Here is a 14173-nt window from a genome sequence, read left to right on the forward strand (position 1 = left end):
CCCTTATTCTAATAAAGGAATTAAATCATGTGATCTGTACGGACATTGCCACTAATTTCATACCTGGGATTTAAGGCACAGTTTTGTAGGAATTCTTTTTTTCTGCAGAAAGTGTGACTCCAGAATCTGAGAACTTTTCCCTGATTTCCCATTTGTTCCTGTGCCAGCTTGAGAGTTGTCTATTTCAGAAACTTTCTTACTCTATCTGAAGAAAAAACATGATAACAATAGTTGCCATAAATAAAATTACTGCAAGTTAAATCTGTTAAATATAGAAGAGCTGAAGAATGGAATCCACTGCTGAGTGGACTGTTAATTGATCCTGGCAATTGAGACAGCACCTGCATGTGGCGGTTGCTCCCAGTACATGACTGATAAGGAAAAACCCCTACTAAATTTCAAGTGAAAAACCAGGAGAACGTTGATTGTGGTATTTGTGATGGAAAGGAACATAGATGTCATCCATTTTAATCAAGATTGTCAGTGGAATTTGCAGATGTATTCAAATATACTAAAGAGACAGTGAATCCCTACAAATGCCCTTTACAGCTCTATGCCAAAATGCCATAGGTTCTGTTGGTTGTCTTAATAGGTCACCCATAATGACTAAAAAAATTGGACCTATTAAGCTTTTTTCTCAACAAGGTATCTACTTTACTCAATTGCTGTGGTAGCAGCTTTCTTAGATAAGGCATCTGGAAGACAATACTATAAGCAGTGTTTCTGTAAAGTGCTTTTTTTTTTTCAATTGGCAGCAGGTGAGCTTAGGAAAAATTTAGAGGTGTCTAAAACCAAATTAACATGATCAGATTTTATTTTTAAAAATGCAGTGAATCATTCAGAAGGTTGCTATTATTGCCTGTAATAATTCTCTTTTACTACATGAGCCATTGTGAGATGCATAAAGAGTTCTGAAAGAGTTACAGAAGTCTTGCAAATTCTCAGAAGTCTGTAAATTCTATTCTGAATTGAGCAAACTTTATTTGAGCTACTACAGCCATCATTCATGTTGTTAATGACACAATAGAATTAATTTATTGTTGGTGTGTGTCATTGTAGTACTACTATTAAGTAGTGATCGGCTGCATTACCAAAAGGTATTTCATTGTGGTTTAAAATGTAACAGTTACATATGCTCTTAAGTCAGATTTATAGAAACTGCATTTTAAGGCAAGACCTTGTAAAAGGATTTAGATATCCTTGCTGAGGGAAAGAATTCAGAATTCTTTTCATGGTGAGCTAATATATAGAAACAATATTCATGCTTTTTTTTTTTTTCTTTTTTCTTTTCTCCAGCCAGGTGATTCTCAGATAATTGAAATAATTTTAGGGCAAATAATTTCATAGGAATGTCTAAGGGTGGCGGTGACTTTAACATTCAAAAGCTATTGAGTAGGTACACAGTAAAATTCCTCATATGGACTTTTCTACCCCTGGACAGAACTGGAATAGGTCAGATTGTTAGTTTTTGTAAACTGGATGGTATAATTTAGATTCCATATGCCATTTCTTACTCTTTTTAAATTTCCTTGTCAAGCAACTGGAATGTTTTTGTGCTAAAGTAGAAATCAAAGTTGTTACCATAGGAATAAAAGCCTCAATTCATCATAGTTTTAATATTTTTCATTGTTCTCAGAAGAATGGAAATCTTTAACGTAGTAAAACTGAATCCAGTCCTTCCTTTTTAACATTCAGACCAGAGGCCGAAGACACTAAGCATTTGGTTTCATATTCTGAAACTTTATGCTCTTGGGATTTACTGAAATTGTATTTCTGAGTGTTTTAAAGTTAAGCGCTCAGTGCCCTTCTGAAGTGCTGTTCATCAAACTGCATCTTTTTGGAAACTTACCTCTATTTCGAATGTCTTGGCAGCAATGCTATATTTTTCTTACTTGGATGGCTTGGCAGTCTTCAGAACTACTAAGAAAGAGACTTAAGTCCTTTTTTTGAAAAATTTAGTTTCTCCTGAAATTTAGCAGTTCCATACATTTTGGTCTTTTTATAGTTGCATGGTACTGTGAAATTTCTGCAACTATAGTGTCCTGTGTCATTTCAGGGTAATGTTCAGTATGGAATACAATACGGTTACAAGATTTAAGATAGTAATTCAATTTTCTGTCCTGCCTGAACACAAAATGTGGTCCAAGCACCATTTAAATGTTACGATAACGTGCAAAACCTAAGATTGATGGAATATCATTGAGAGCCTGTTCATGTTAAGAGCATTGTAGAAAATATTTTCCACCTTAAGTAACACTGGTTCAGCTCTTATCATACCACTCTAGTAGATATTGATTATATGAGCTGTTGAATCCTTTTTAAAGACATTGCTGCATAATCCCACTATATTTAATTGATAGGGTTACTGACACTAATGGCAGCTCCTGATGTACTTAAATGATAGCTCTCCGTGTAGCATCTCTGTGAATGAGAAGAAATTATACATATATATATATATATATATACACACACACACACCCCTATACGTATTATGTTAATTATACCTATACATAGGTGAAGGAAGACTGAAGTGTTTTATCTTAATAGTGTAATAATTTTGTACTGTGGTTATATTTGTGTGTATATCAAACCAGATTTTTCAATTTATTGTGCAAACTTTTAAAAATCTTAAGAATTGCCACGAGTCTAGGGCAAGCAGACAGATCACCAATACCCTTTTAAGTACAAGTCAGAAGTGAGGAACATAATTCAAGTTTCTCACATTCACTGTTAGAAAAAACAAAAATAATTATTGATTGGGAAGATAAGACTGTGTAAAAGAAAGCAAAGTTAGCAGTTTTGGCAGTTCTCTCTATATAGAATGATTAATGAAGGGGGTTGGATATCTGTCTTAAGGCGAAGTAATAACACCATGGTTTGATTTTAAAAAAATATAAAATTGTGTAGTAATTATGACTATAAAAATTATAGAATTCTTTTTGTAATATTTTATTTGAAGGAAAGAAGGGTGGAAAAACATTCTGTGATTATACAACACCAATTGACATCAATATCTAGAGCATCAGGGAGTAAATGCTGGTATTCAGAAACTAGTGAAGAAAGAAATATTTTTAATTGGTGCCTGTAGTGCATCCCTTGATGTCTATTGCTCTGCCACAGCTTTGAGAATTACCTGTGGCTTTCCCTGCCTTTGGAATTTCTCAAAAAAGTGATTGGTTTGCTGGTTCAGAAAATAATTTTTGAAAACATTGCAAACACATTTCGGTAAGTGGTTGGTTGTCTGTTCATACATAGAACATTGGCGTATGTTAGTGAAGTGGAAGAAATTGTTTAGATCCTGTCAGAATTTAAAAACTCAAATTTCTAATAGTTAAAACCAAGAAATAATGTTCCTACTGAAGAAAAAAGAGGAAGTTCTGCCACAGAGCTTTTTTGAGGGATGAGGTAAACAGGACCTGATGCCTGTGGAGAACAAAAACTGACATAAAGAGATGGTTTCAGAAACTATGACCTATGTTGTTTTGTGGTGCCTACTTGGATTTCTCCTGAGAAATTGGAGAAACACAGTAAATTGAAATAAAACAGAAAAGCCCATATAATATTTGTTGTGGCTCTATACTCGCTTTGTAGATGCCAAGTTAAGTAGTCAAGGGGTTTATTTCTGACAATGAGAATCTTTTTCTATTCTTTGACAGCCACGAGCTGTCGCTGGTTTTCGAGGAACAGTACGATACGCATCAGTCAATGCTCATAGAAACAGAGTGAGTATCTCAGATTTATATCATATCCATCTCATGTAGCTGAAAGCAGTCAGTAATGCAGTTGCTATTGATTTCCGATTTTGTATTCTTATGTGTGTATATATCATGTGGAAATTAATACTTATAAAATTTGGGAAAGGATAATACACTTAGCTGTAGTTGAGGGTAAAAAATTCTTGTAGAAAAAATAGTGGTTTTTATAGTTGCCTTTGGTGTTCAGTTGTACTGTAATTTAATAAATTTAAAAGGCGAAGTTACTGAGTTTGATAAAATGCATAATGTCCAGAATGTTGTCTTAATATCATAGACTAAAGAAATATGAATAAACAGTTTTTCCAGTGTAGAGACTGGCACTGTTATTTTAACACACTTCAATGTCTGTTTTGTTTCTCTGTATCTTTTATGGAATTTTACTTCTATGTTTCTACTTAAAATAGTTGCTGGATTTAATTATACAAACTTGTTTTGCAGCATTGATTATATTTAATTTTATATATAATAATTTAAGTCTCCAGAGCAGTGAAGAATCTATCTTCCCTTATGTCTTACAGATATTTGAAAGATGCATTAGAATAATATTTCTTTTTCACAGGAAATGGGTCGGCATGATGACCTCTGGTCCCTGTTCTACATGTTGGTGGAATTTGTGGTTGGGCAACTGCCTTGGAGAAAAATAAAAGATAAGGTAAACCTAGAAGTGAAACTAAAGAGCACGAGGGAGATTTACTTTTGGACTGCAAGTGAATGCTGTGATAAAGATCCCACTAAGAATCGCTGGTTCATTAATTACATTTTCCAATCTAGCATCATAGTATAAAAAGCAATCAAGTTTTACGAACTGTTCTAGGCAGGGAGTGGATTTTACTTCTAATTAGAAAATCTTTTAAATGGCAAAAGTAAGTGTATATGTGCCACTTAATGCATTTTCCTGTTTTCATTTAATAATTTTTGATTTTACCTATCACACATTTAGAATTTCTTACCTATTTTGACTATTTGTGAAATGGTCATTTCTTATTTGCTGGTGAACAAAGTGAATCACTTAATATGCAGTAGTATCTTTAGTCATATATCATAGGTGAGCTATGCAAAGAAACAATATCTAATTAGCTTATTATTACTTCTTTCAACTTCTTTTGAAATTAGATTGAAACAAGGTTGATCTCTGATGTAGTTTATGCATTGGTAGATGACAATGTGGTATATAGGTAGCATCTCTTCTTTGGTTTCAATTTACTCATGTTACACTAAACAGGAATTACTGAATGGTACACAATATACTGTGATGACTAAATATACACCAAATACCAAAAAGTGACTGAACTTCAGATGATGCAGTAGGATATTTCAGTCTTTAAAACATGTTTTTTAGAAGGATTGGAGTGTCTGATGGCAGTCCTTGATGTCAGGCAGCATTCAAACACAGGAGAAAATTAAATGGCTTTTCATCTTGAATTTATAGTTTGTACATTATTTTGCATGTGTACTGAGGGCAATGACAGAATCTCTTACCTTTCCATCTGATGTAGAATGGCCTTCCTCAGTACTGCTCAGTGTAACGTACTTACCCATCTTTCTGTCCAGTAGCTTATTGAATTGCTGTAAGATACAAGGTGAATATGTTGTAGCAGAGAATGAAGGCATGTTAATGTTTGTTGTGTTATTTACTCCTAGGAGCAAGTGGGCTCCATTAAAGAAAGGTATGAGCACAGACTTATGTTGAAACATCTTCCTCAAGAATTCAACATCTTTCTGGATCACATTTCTAATTTAGATTATTTTACAAAGCCTGATTACCAGGTAAACATTTTTACTATTTTGTGTTTCTGACTTTAAATAGCAGAATTTTAGGCTATTTCATCTTAAGTTTCATTTGATTTCATTGTGTAGCCTTCATAGTGATTATGGATTGTGCCACTACAAAGTTATTTTAATGACCATCTAGTGCTATGGAAACTTTGCGCTTCAAAGATGTCATTTTTTTTTCCATTTGAGAAGAGTAAGGTAGTTAAGTTTCTAAAAACAATTGGCAACCGCTTTGCAGTCAGTATTCTGTTAGGATCAGGTGCTATCCTACTACCATAGCCTCTGTTGGGTACTCCTTAAATTAAATCAGATTGCATTCTCAGTGATAGTCATTCTGGCAGTTTACCAAAATCTGGAGCTCAGCACCTACAATATATACAGCCAGAGCACAACGTGCAGCCACGGTGGGTTTTTAAGACTGAAGTATTACCTACAGAGATCACCAGAAAACTAGTAATTTTTCTTTGTTTGAGAGAGTATTACCTGCTGAAATGACAGTCGCAGCTTGGAGATAAGGTGCAATAGGTGCTGAGAGGATGTACTGTAGAACCTGTGTTTTGTTCACTCAGTGTTGACCCATGATTTATCAATAAATAAAACTCAAAGATAGAACTTTGTTCTCTACCAGTATGTAGAAATCAGCAGAGGAATGCTCAGAGAAAGCAGGGAGTGAGACACTAAGAGTATTCTCAGTCTCAAACTGTGGGAGAAGTTAAACCTATCTAACATCACACCACGACAAGTTGTCCCTGTGTGCCTTCCCTTTGGCTCTCAGAAACACATATTCCTGTCAGCTCCCCACTAGCATTGTCTGTCTGCCTCTGTGCATTTTTTTCAACTCACTAACTCAGCAAAACCAGAAGGAATGGTTTTCTGCTGGTGTGCAGACTACATTGGTTCAACTGAATAAATAAATCATTCTGACTAATTCTGGAGTAGTAACTTTGATAAGAATGATTCCTGTGCTTTACTTTGTAAGATTAACAGAGAAACCAAGATACATAAAATTGGAAATAAGAACTGAAAATCTCAAGGGATAACTGATTTTCTGTAAGTGAATTTCTCTAAATGTACCAGTATATTCTTTTGCATGTTTGCAAAAATCCCCATTTTTTTGGTCCAAAACTTTGAATGTAGAAAAAATCTTATTACAAATACAGAAAATGTTCAGTGTTCCTGAGAAATAAATACCCACACTCAAGGATTAACGTGATTCCAGGACAGAGTTTCTCCATGATAGAGACAGCCCAGTAATGTATAGTCCTCCTGTTGGTCATGGAACATTTGCAGCCTGAGCCTTCTGACATGGTCTTGCTTGTGTGCTTTAGACTAGAGCAGAGTAGTTTTTAGAGTGGTTCTTTACTTTCCGTGGTTATTTAAACTCTGGTCTCTCTTAATTAGTACTTGTTGTAGCAATGCTATTCATACCTTCAATATGTGTCATTCTTTGTTCGTATTTATGGTTAGGCACTGAACAAGAATGTACGTGGTCAAAATCCCTGCTTTGAAAAGTTTACAGTCTAAGAAGTTCATTACATAGGCCCAGAATCCACGTTTGATTGGCTATGTCAGATATTTTTATTTTATTCAGGTATTTATGCACACATTGCCTCAGCCTCCTGACATCATTAAGCATTTGAGTTTGTATTTGAATTATAGCAGAAATTGTAGAATAGATTTAAAGAAGAATGACTTTACAAATTACTCCAGAGAGACTGCTTAAGGTTTACAGGAAAAGGAGAATAAAGGAGAGTACATATGGGACAGAGTGAACTGTGACTTTGTGCAGTTCAGCAGGGTTTCTGAACTGACTGGGATAAATGGCATACCAAAGGTTCTTCAGAGTAAGGATAAAATGGATACAACCACTTTATACAAGAAAAATGAGCCAAACTTCCCATTCATTTTAAGTTGCCAAAGGGTCTGTGTTTTAAAGGAGTCCAGAGAAAAATTGTCAGCATCCTAGATTGGAGGAAAGAATGAAAAGTAGAGTTTTAGCTTCTAGAAAAAAAACCACATTAATTTTAGAAATGTTACAGAGTTAAGAGATTATATGATACAGACACAGCCTTCCCACCAGTGACTGCAATGAGACAAAGGTTTTTCACGGGGAGAGGAAAGTAGATGCAATTTCTTTCTCTGTCATGGACGCAAATTGTTCTGTATGCTTTTTCATAGCGTAAAATAAGGGTGGAAAGCTTCCCTTGTGTCATTTCTGTGGGATGAATGTCAGCATTAGATTAAGTAAATGATACATGGTTCTAAATGACAGAAATGTATGAATTAAATCAATAACCTTCCCTACGCACTCCTCATTAGTCTCCTTGGTTTCTAATCATGTTACTTTATATTCTTTTATCTTACTCTGCTGGAGAGCCATTGGATGCTATCCTGCAACAATGTCTTTACGCCTCTGTGTGTGTCTTTCTGTCTTTTTATGGAAGCCTTTGGTGTATCTTTGCCTCTACTGATAAAAACACAGATGTGGTGGTTTGGTTTTTTTTTAAGTAGAACAAAATTGTGCATATCTTGACTTTGAAACCTTGGAAAATGAGAAATGTTTAATATAAAAACTGTATTTTTTTTTTTAAATTGTCAGTCAAAATCTTAAAGAAGAGACACGTTAATATATTACAGGAGGATTTAATTGCTTGGTCTCTTAGGCAAAAATGAAGCTTATAAACTTTTTTCTTCATTTTTAGCTTCTCATGTCTGTGTTTGACAACAGCATGAAAACATTTGGGGTTATTGAAAGTGACCCTTTTGATTGGGAGAAGAGTGGAACTGATGGCTCTCTGACAACAACAACAACTTCAACCACACCTCAGTTACACACCCGTCTTACTCCAGCTGCAATTGGGTATGTGTGCACATTGTGGCCACTTAAAAAGCAGCCACAGAGTACCAAAGGGAAATTATCTCCCTATTTCAGTTTTTTTCTGCAGGATGTTGAATACATAGAGGAATGGAGGTTTGGGAGCATTTTTGAAGTATTTCCCTCTTTAGGGTTCCTGTTTATACTATCCTGAAAGATCAGCACTGCAGTCCTAAATTTATAGCATTAAAAAATAGTAACTCAGGAAATTGCATGTAAATTTGCTAGTCCATCCTTTGCTAAATCATACTTTGTGAAACTAAATGAAGTGTCCTGAATTTAACTGCCTGGAAACAAACCCATTGTTTTCTGTAAACTTGGAATAAACTACTAGCTATGGTTTCCTTATAACTTTGAAAAATGAATGAATCTTTACAGGAAATTTGGAAATAGATTTTGATCAGGATTAAAATAATATTTAATGTGGTCTTTGAGACCTTCTGTAATTAAGTAAGGTGGATGAGATGTGATGTTTAATAATGCCGAGATACTCATCTCAGGGGATTGGAGAATGTAAGAGGTGTTTATAGGTGTGGAGGAAGACTTTGTGCCTGTTCTAGCCTTTGAGTAGATCAACTTTTTATCTAAGAGTCACGAAGGTTATGACATGGTAGTTTTGCCAGTGTAGTGAGGCTGAAAAATGCTAAAATTTCATGTAGAATGTATTACATTCCCAGTATTTCAAGGTAATTTAAAAAATCTAAGTGTTAAAATAAATGTCAGTTGACATTAACTGTATGGTGTGCGGTGTACAGTGTGCACTGTTGAACTGAAGTTGACAGGGTTTTGCATATGGTTCAGTCCCATTATCACACTATGCATCACACCGGAGTTACTGATAGTCTTGGTTTCAGTTAACAATGTTGGCGACTGTAAAGGAATTTCTAATTGACCTTCTGACCATTCACTTTTTAGGTATAGCATTGCTTCAGCTTCAGATACTGAGCTAAATCATAGCCCTCTTTACCCCAAATCAATGGGGATACGAAACTTTAATTAAAATGTAACATCTTATTAGCATTATATTTATGTTTTGATTATCAATAATTGGATCAAAGTAGCACTTTGATAAGAATAATAATTAAAACTGCATTTAGTTTACTGAGTGATCTCTCTTCATCACACAGTATGTTTTGTTATTCTACCAAATTTTGTGGAAAAGGAAACTATATTATGAAAGTTGCCATTAATTTTTCTGAATAGAAAAATATGTGTAGAAGAGTCAGGAGTGAAATTGAGCCTGGACAAGTTGTCTTAGAAGTTGTGTGAAAAACATTCAAAAAACCGGCTTTAAAGTGATTGGATTTTTTACACCTTCTGTTATGTGCCTAAATTAAAGAAACATAAATTGTGAAAGAAGAAGAGTTTTTATATTAAATAATTTAGAAGATTTAGTTTTCCACAGAAACATGCTTTTCCTTGTAAAATTTTGTGTCTTTTAATAGAGTATAAATTAATTTAGAGTAGAGAAGAATTTCAAGAAATATATTAAAGTCTCAAAATATTTACCTTTCCAATTTTTTTTTTTTTTTTAACTACTTTTGTAGAATTGCCAATGCCACTCCTATCCCAGGAGATCTTCTGCGAGAAAACACAGATGAAGTGTTTCCTGATGAACAGCTCACTGATGGAGAGAACGGTATACCAGTTGGTGTCTCACCAGAGAAACTTCCTGGATCCCCTGGGCATCAGCGTCCTCAGGAAAAAGACGTTTGGGAAGAAATGGATGCAAACAGAAACAAAATCAAACTAGGGATCTGTAAGGTACTTACAAATCTGCATTGCAAAGACCATCTTTGAGCAGTTTCCTGTCCTCATAGAGCACGTAAGATAAAATTAATGATGCAGTCTTACTAATACTGATTAGCCAGAATGGTCTAAGAAAACAAGATTTATGGTAGAGCTAACACATTCTATTAGAGTGATTTGTATACTGGAATGAGCTTTTGGGCTTTGTGTCACTTTATCAGATCTTTATGAGGAATAGTAGATTGTTGATAATTTGAGATTCTGTGTAGTATATTCATGTTCTTCAGACATGATTTTGATTCTTGCTCACTGAATGAAACCAAAGCAAATTTCCTGCATCTTGCATGTGTAGAAGTTAGATACTGAATATACAAAAAACAGTTCAATGTTATTCTTCCATTGACAGATTGGCAGTATGATTGTCAGTGTTCACTTAATTCACTTGGTGGTTTTGAATCCATAAGATAATGATGCCTTTGTACTGATCTAAAGAGTTTTGTGGGCTGGTCTTTAGAAGACAATGCAGCTGAGAACTGGTCTCTGAGCAGTGGTTCCCACCTCCCTTGCTCACAATCACATATCATACTCAGACAAATGTAGCCCTTTTTCTTGATATAAAAATGTTTTGAATGTGAAGAGGGATCTGGTACTGAAATGTTCTTTAGCTAGGAGAGCTGTCTGGTTTTGAGGCTGTTACTTCTTGTTTATTAGAAAAAAATGTACTGTGGGAAAGAATAAGGCATGGTGCCTCTTTTCAAATGTGCTTACTTGTTAGTTTGCTTTTTACCAAAGAGGGAGAAAGGAGGTTGTTCTGCTTTAAACAAAGGCAATTTCTATCCGTTATATCTGCTGAAACTAAGGATGCTCATGATTTCCCAGCTTTAAATCACGTCCAGTTAGTGTACAACATGGAATTCAGCTGGACTAAAACATAGTTCTAAGTCACAGAAATATCTAGTAGCTTTAGTGTATATGCTCTAGAGAATCATAAAGACAGCTTGGAAGCTAACTTCTCTTTAATAAGAGCACTTGACTGTAAAGCAAACTGGAGATGCTACCGAGTGCCAGGTTTTGGGCTATTATTAAAGAAAATTCAGAGATGAGTGTGAAATATCATAGTAAATACAAGTGTATTACTGGGTTTTTGAGACTCCTGTTCTCAGACCTCCCCAGAGCTAGTGTATTACTAGTATGTTGTCTGTTGTAGGCATGTGCCAAAGAGCGTGTCTAAACCACCTTTAAGTAAGGCATGAAATTAAGGACCATTCCAAAGACAAATTGGCTTATCACAGACTAAAAACCTGGATGGTATTCACCATGTAGTACCTTGTCCTCCTCTGTTTTGCTACTCCTAGTGAGTTACATTTTTACTTTATTTTTTTCACAGGCTGCCACAGAAGAAGAAAACAGCCATGGGCCAGTGAATGGAATGCTTAATGCACCGAGTCTTGGCTCTCCAATTCGTGTTCGCTCAGAGACCACCCAGCTAGACAGAGATGTCCCACTGGTGCGAAAGTTACGTTCAATTCACAGCTTTGAACTGGAGAAGCGTCTGACATTGGAGTCAAAGCCAGACACTGATAAATTTCTTGAGACCTGGTAAAGAAATTATTTTATTCCTACACTTAGATCTTTTCAGGATACCTAGTTAAGATAATATCATCTTTCCTCTGCTGTGTGAAAACCAGGAATGGAACTGCTGAGTTATGCTTATGCAAGCTACAGCAAAGTATTTACTGCGTTCATAATACCACTCAATTAATGGATTTCACCACTTGGCAGCTTCTTTAAAAAAAGATTAGTGCTAAAGTCAGACTTTTATACTTGAGAATTTTTTATTTTATGACCTAGTGGTGTAGCTCTGATGTTTATTACTTTTTTCTTCAGTGGGATACTCTTGACAGTCAGTACGACTCATCCTAAATAAGAAGGATGACATCAGGTGCTCAATAGAGGTAACATGGGGTTGTATTATATGACATGAGAAGGACAGTTTACAAGAAGTGGAGTTATGAAATAAAGATAGAAATCTACATGCATGCAGCAGATTAAGTTTTCCCCAGAGATATTGACCTAACATAAAAAAATGTTGATAGAAATGGTGAGGAGGACTGGGAGAAGGATAATACCTCCATGCCTGGCAAGATCATGGAGCAGATCCTCCTGAAGGCTCTGCTAGGACACATGGATAATATGGAGGTGATTGGTGACAACCAATATGGCTTCACCAAGGGAAAATCCTGCTTGACAAATCTGGTGGCCTTTTATGATGGAGAGACAGCATCAATAGATAAGGGAAGAGCAACTAATGTCATTTACCTGGACTTGTGCAAGGCATTTGACACTGTCCCGCATGACATCCTGGTCTCCAAGTTGAAAAGACGTGGATTTGATGGATAGACCACTCAATGGATAAGGAATAGGTTGTAAGGCCACACCTAAAGGGTTGCGGTCAGTGGTTCAATGTCCAAGTGGAGACCAGTGACACGTGGTGTCCCTCAAGGATTGGTAGTGGGACTGGTACTGTTTAATCTCTTTGTTGGCGATATAGACAGTGGGATGGAGTCCACCCTCAGCAAGGTTGCTGATGACAGCAAGCTGTGTGGTCTGGTTGATACGCTGGAGGGAAGCGATGCCATCCAGAGGGACCTGGACAGTCCCTCATGAAGTTTAACAAGGCCAGGTGTAAGGTCCTGCACCTGGGCTGGCGTGATCCCAAGCACAGGTACAGGCTGGGTAATGATGGGATTGAGAACAGTCCTAGGGAGGACTTGTGTGTGTTGGTGGATGATAAGATCAATATGAGCCAGCAGTGTGTGTTTGCAGCTCAAAAAGCCAACCAGATTCTAGGCTTCATCAAAAGAAGCATGGTCAATAGGTCAAGGGAGGTGATTCTGCCCCTCTACTCTGCCCTTGTGAGACCCCACCTGGAATACAGTGTCTGGCTCTGAAGCCCCCAATACAAAAAGGTTATAGAACTGTTAGAATTAGTCCAGATGAGGGCTACCAAAATGATCAGAGGCCTGGAACACCTCTCCTATGAGGACAGGCTGAGAGAGTTGGGCTTCTTCAGCCTAGAAAAGAGAAGGCTCTGGGGAGACCTCATAGTGGCCTTCCAGCACCTGAAGGGTGCCTACAAGAAGGCTGGGGAGGGACTTTTTACAAGGGACTGTAATGATAGGACAAGGGGTAATGGTTGGAAGCTGAGGGAGGGGAGGTTTATATTAAATATAAGGAAGAAGTTTTTTACTGTGAGGGTGGTGAGGCACTGGAACAGGTTGCCCAAGGAGGTTGTGGATGCTTCATCCCTGGAAGTGTTCAGAGCCAGGTTGGATGGAGCCTTAAGCAACCTGATCTAGTGGGAGGTGTCCCTGCCATAGCAGGGGGTTTTGGAACTAGACCATCTTTGAGGTCCCTTCCAACCCAAACCATTCTATGATTCTAAAAGACAGAGGTCTTAAAATGGAATTTGAATGTAGGGAGGAGACAGATGTATGAGAATAGATTCAATCAGTTTGCCTATGTGTAGGAAGAATAAGGGGAGAAGGACACAGCGAAATCTGGCTGAAAGGCCAGAGGCTGAATGGGGACAGTAGAAGACAGCAGAGATGCTGACAGTGGCAAGATCCTTCTAAGTCATAGTGGGGATAGGAATTTGAATTTGTTTGATGAAGCAAGTTATGCATAGCATAAATAAAGAATCAATGACAAAAATAACATCCTTCTTGAAAGTATCTACTAACTGCTGCTGGAGACATCTGTTTCTTCTGGTCTTCTTTGAGTCTCCACTTAATTAGGTCTCTGCATAAATGAAGTGCAATGGACATCTGGTGGTAGCCTCGTCACTGAGTTGGTATTCACTCACTATTCTCCCTTTTGGTAACTACATTTACAATACAATATGATATATTACAATTAGACTTCAAATATGTGCAAATTTCCAAGACCATCTGCCCATTTTTACATACTTGTCTCAAATTGTGGATCTTTAAACACCTGTAGATTATTCTAAAATATGACA

General features: G+C 36.5%; 1 protein-coding gene across 3 annotated transcripts in view; it reads left to right on the forward strand.

Annotated features, from left to right (window-relative positions):
- TTBK2 (tau tubulin kinase 2) overlaps window positions 1-14173 on the forward strand; it is a 103664-nt gene that overhangs the window by 59203 nt on the left and 30288 nt on the right. For all 3 annotated transcript variants that reach the window (XM_026849265.1, XM_026849267.1, XM_026849266.1), the window contains exons 7-12: window positions 3657-3722; window positions 4315-4407; window positions 5397-5522; window positions 8231-8388; window positions 9951-10167; window positions 11540-11751. In XM_026849265.1, the coding sequence (XP_026705066.1) occupies window positions 3657-3722; window positions 4315-4407; window positions 5397-5522; window positions 8231-8388; window positions 9951-10167; window positions 11540-11751 (872 nt within the window). The remainder of the gene's footprint in view (window positions 1-3656; window positions 3723-4314; window positions 4408-5396; window positions 5523-8230; window positions 8389-9950; window positions 10168-11539; window positions 11752-14173) is intronic.

This window comes from Athene cunicularia (genome assembly GCF_003259725.1).
Source record: "Athene cunicularia isolate RWA chromosome 5 unlocalized genomic scaffold, athCun1 chr5_part1, whole genome shotgun sequence".
NCBI lineage: Eukaryota > Metazoa > Chordata > Aves > Strigiformes > Strigidae > Athene > Athene cunicularia.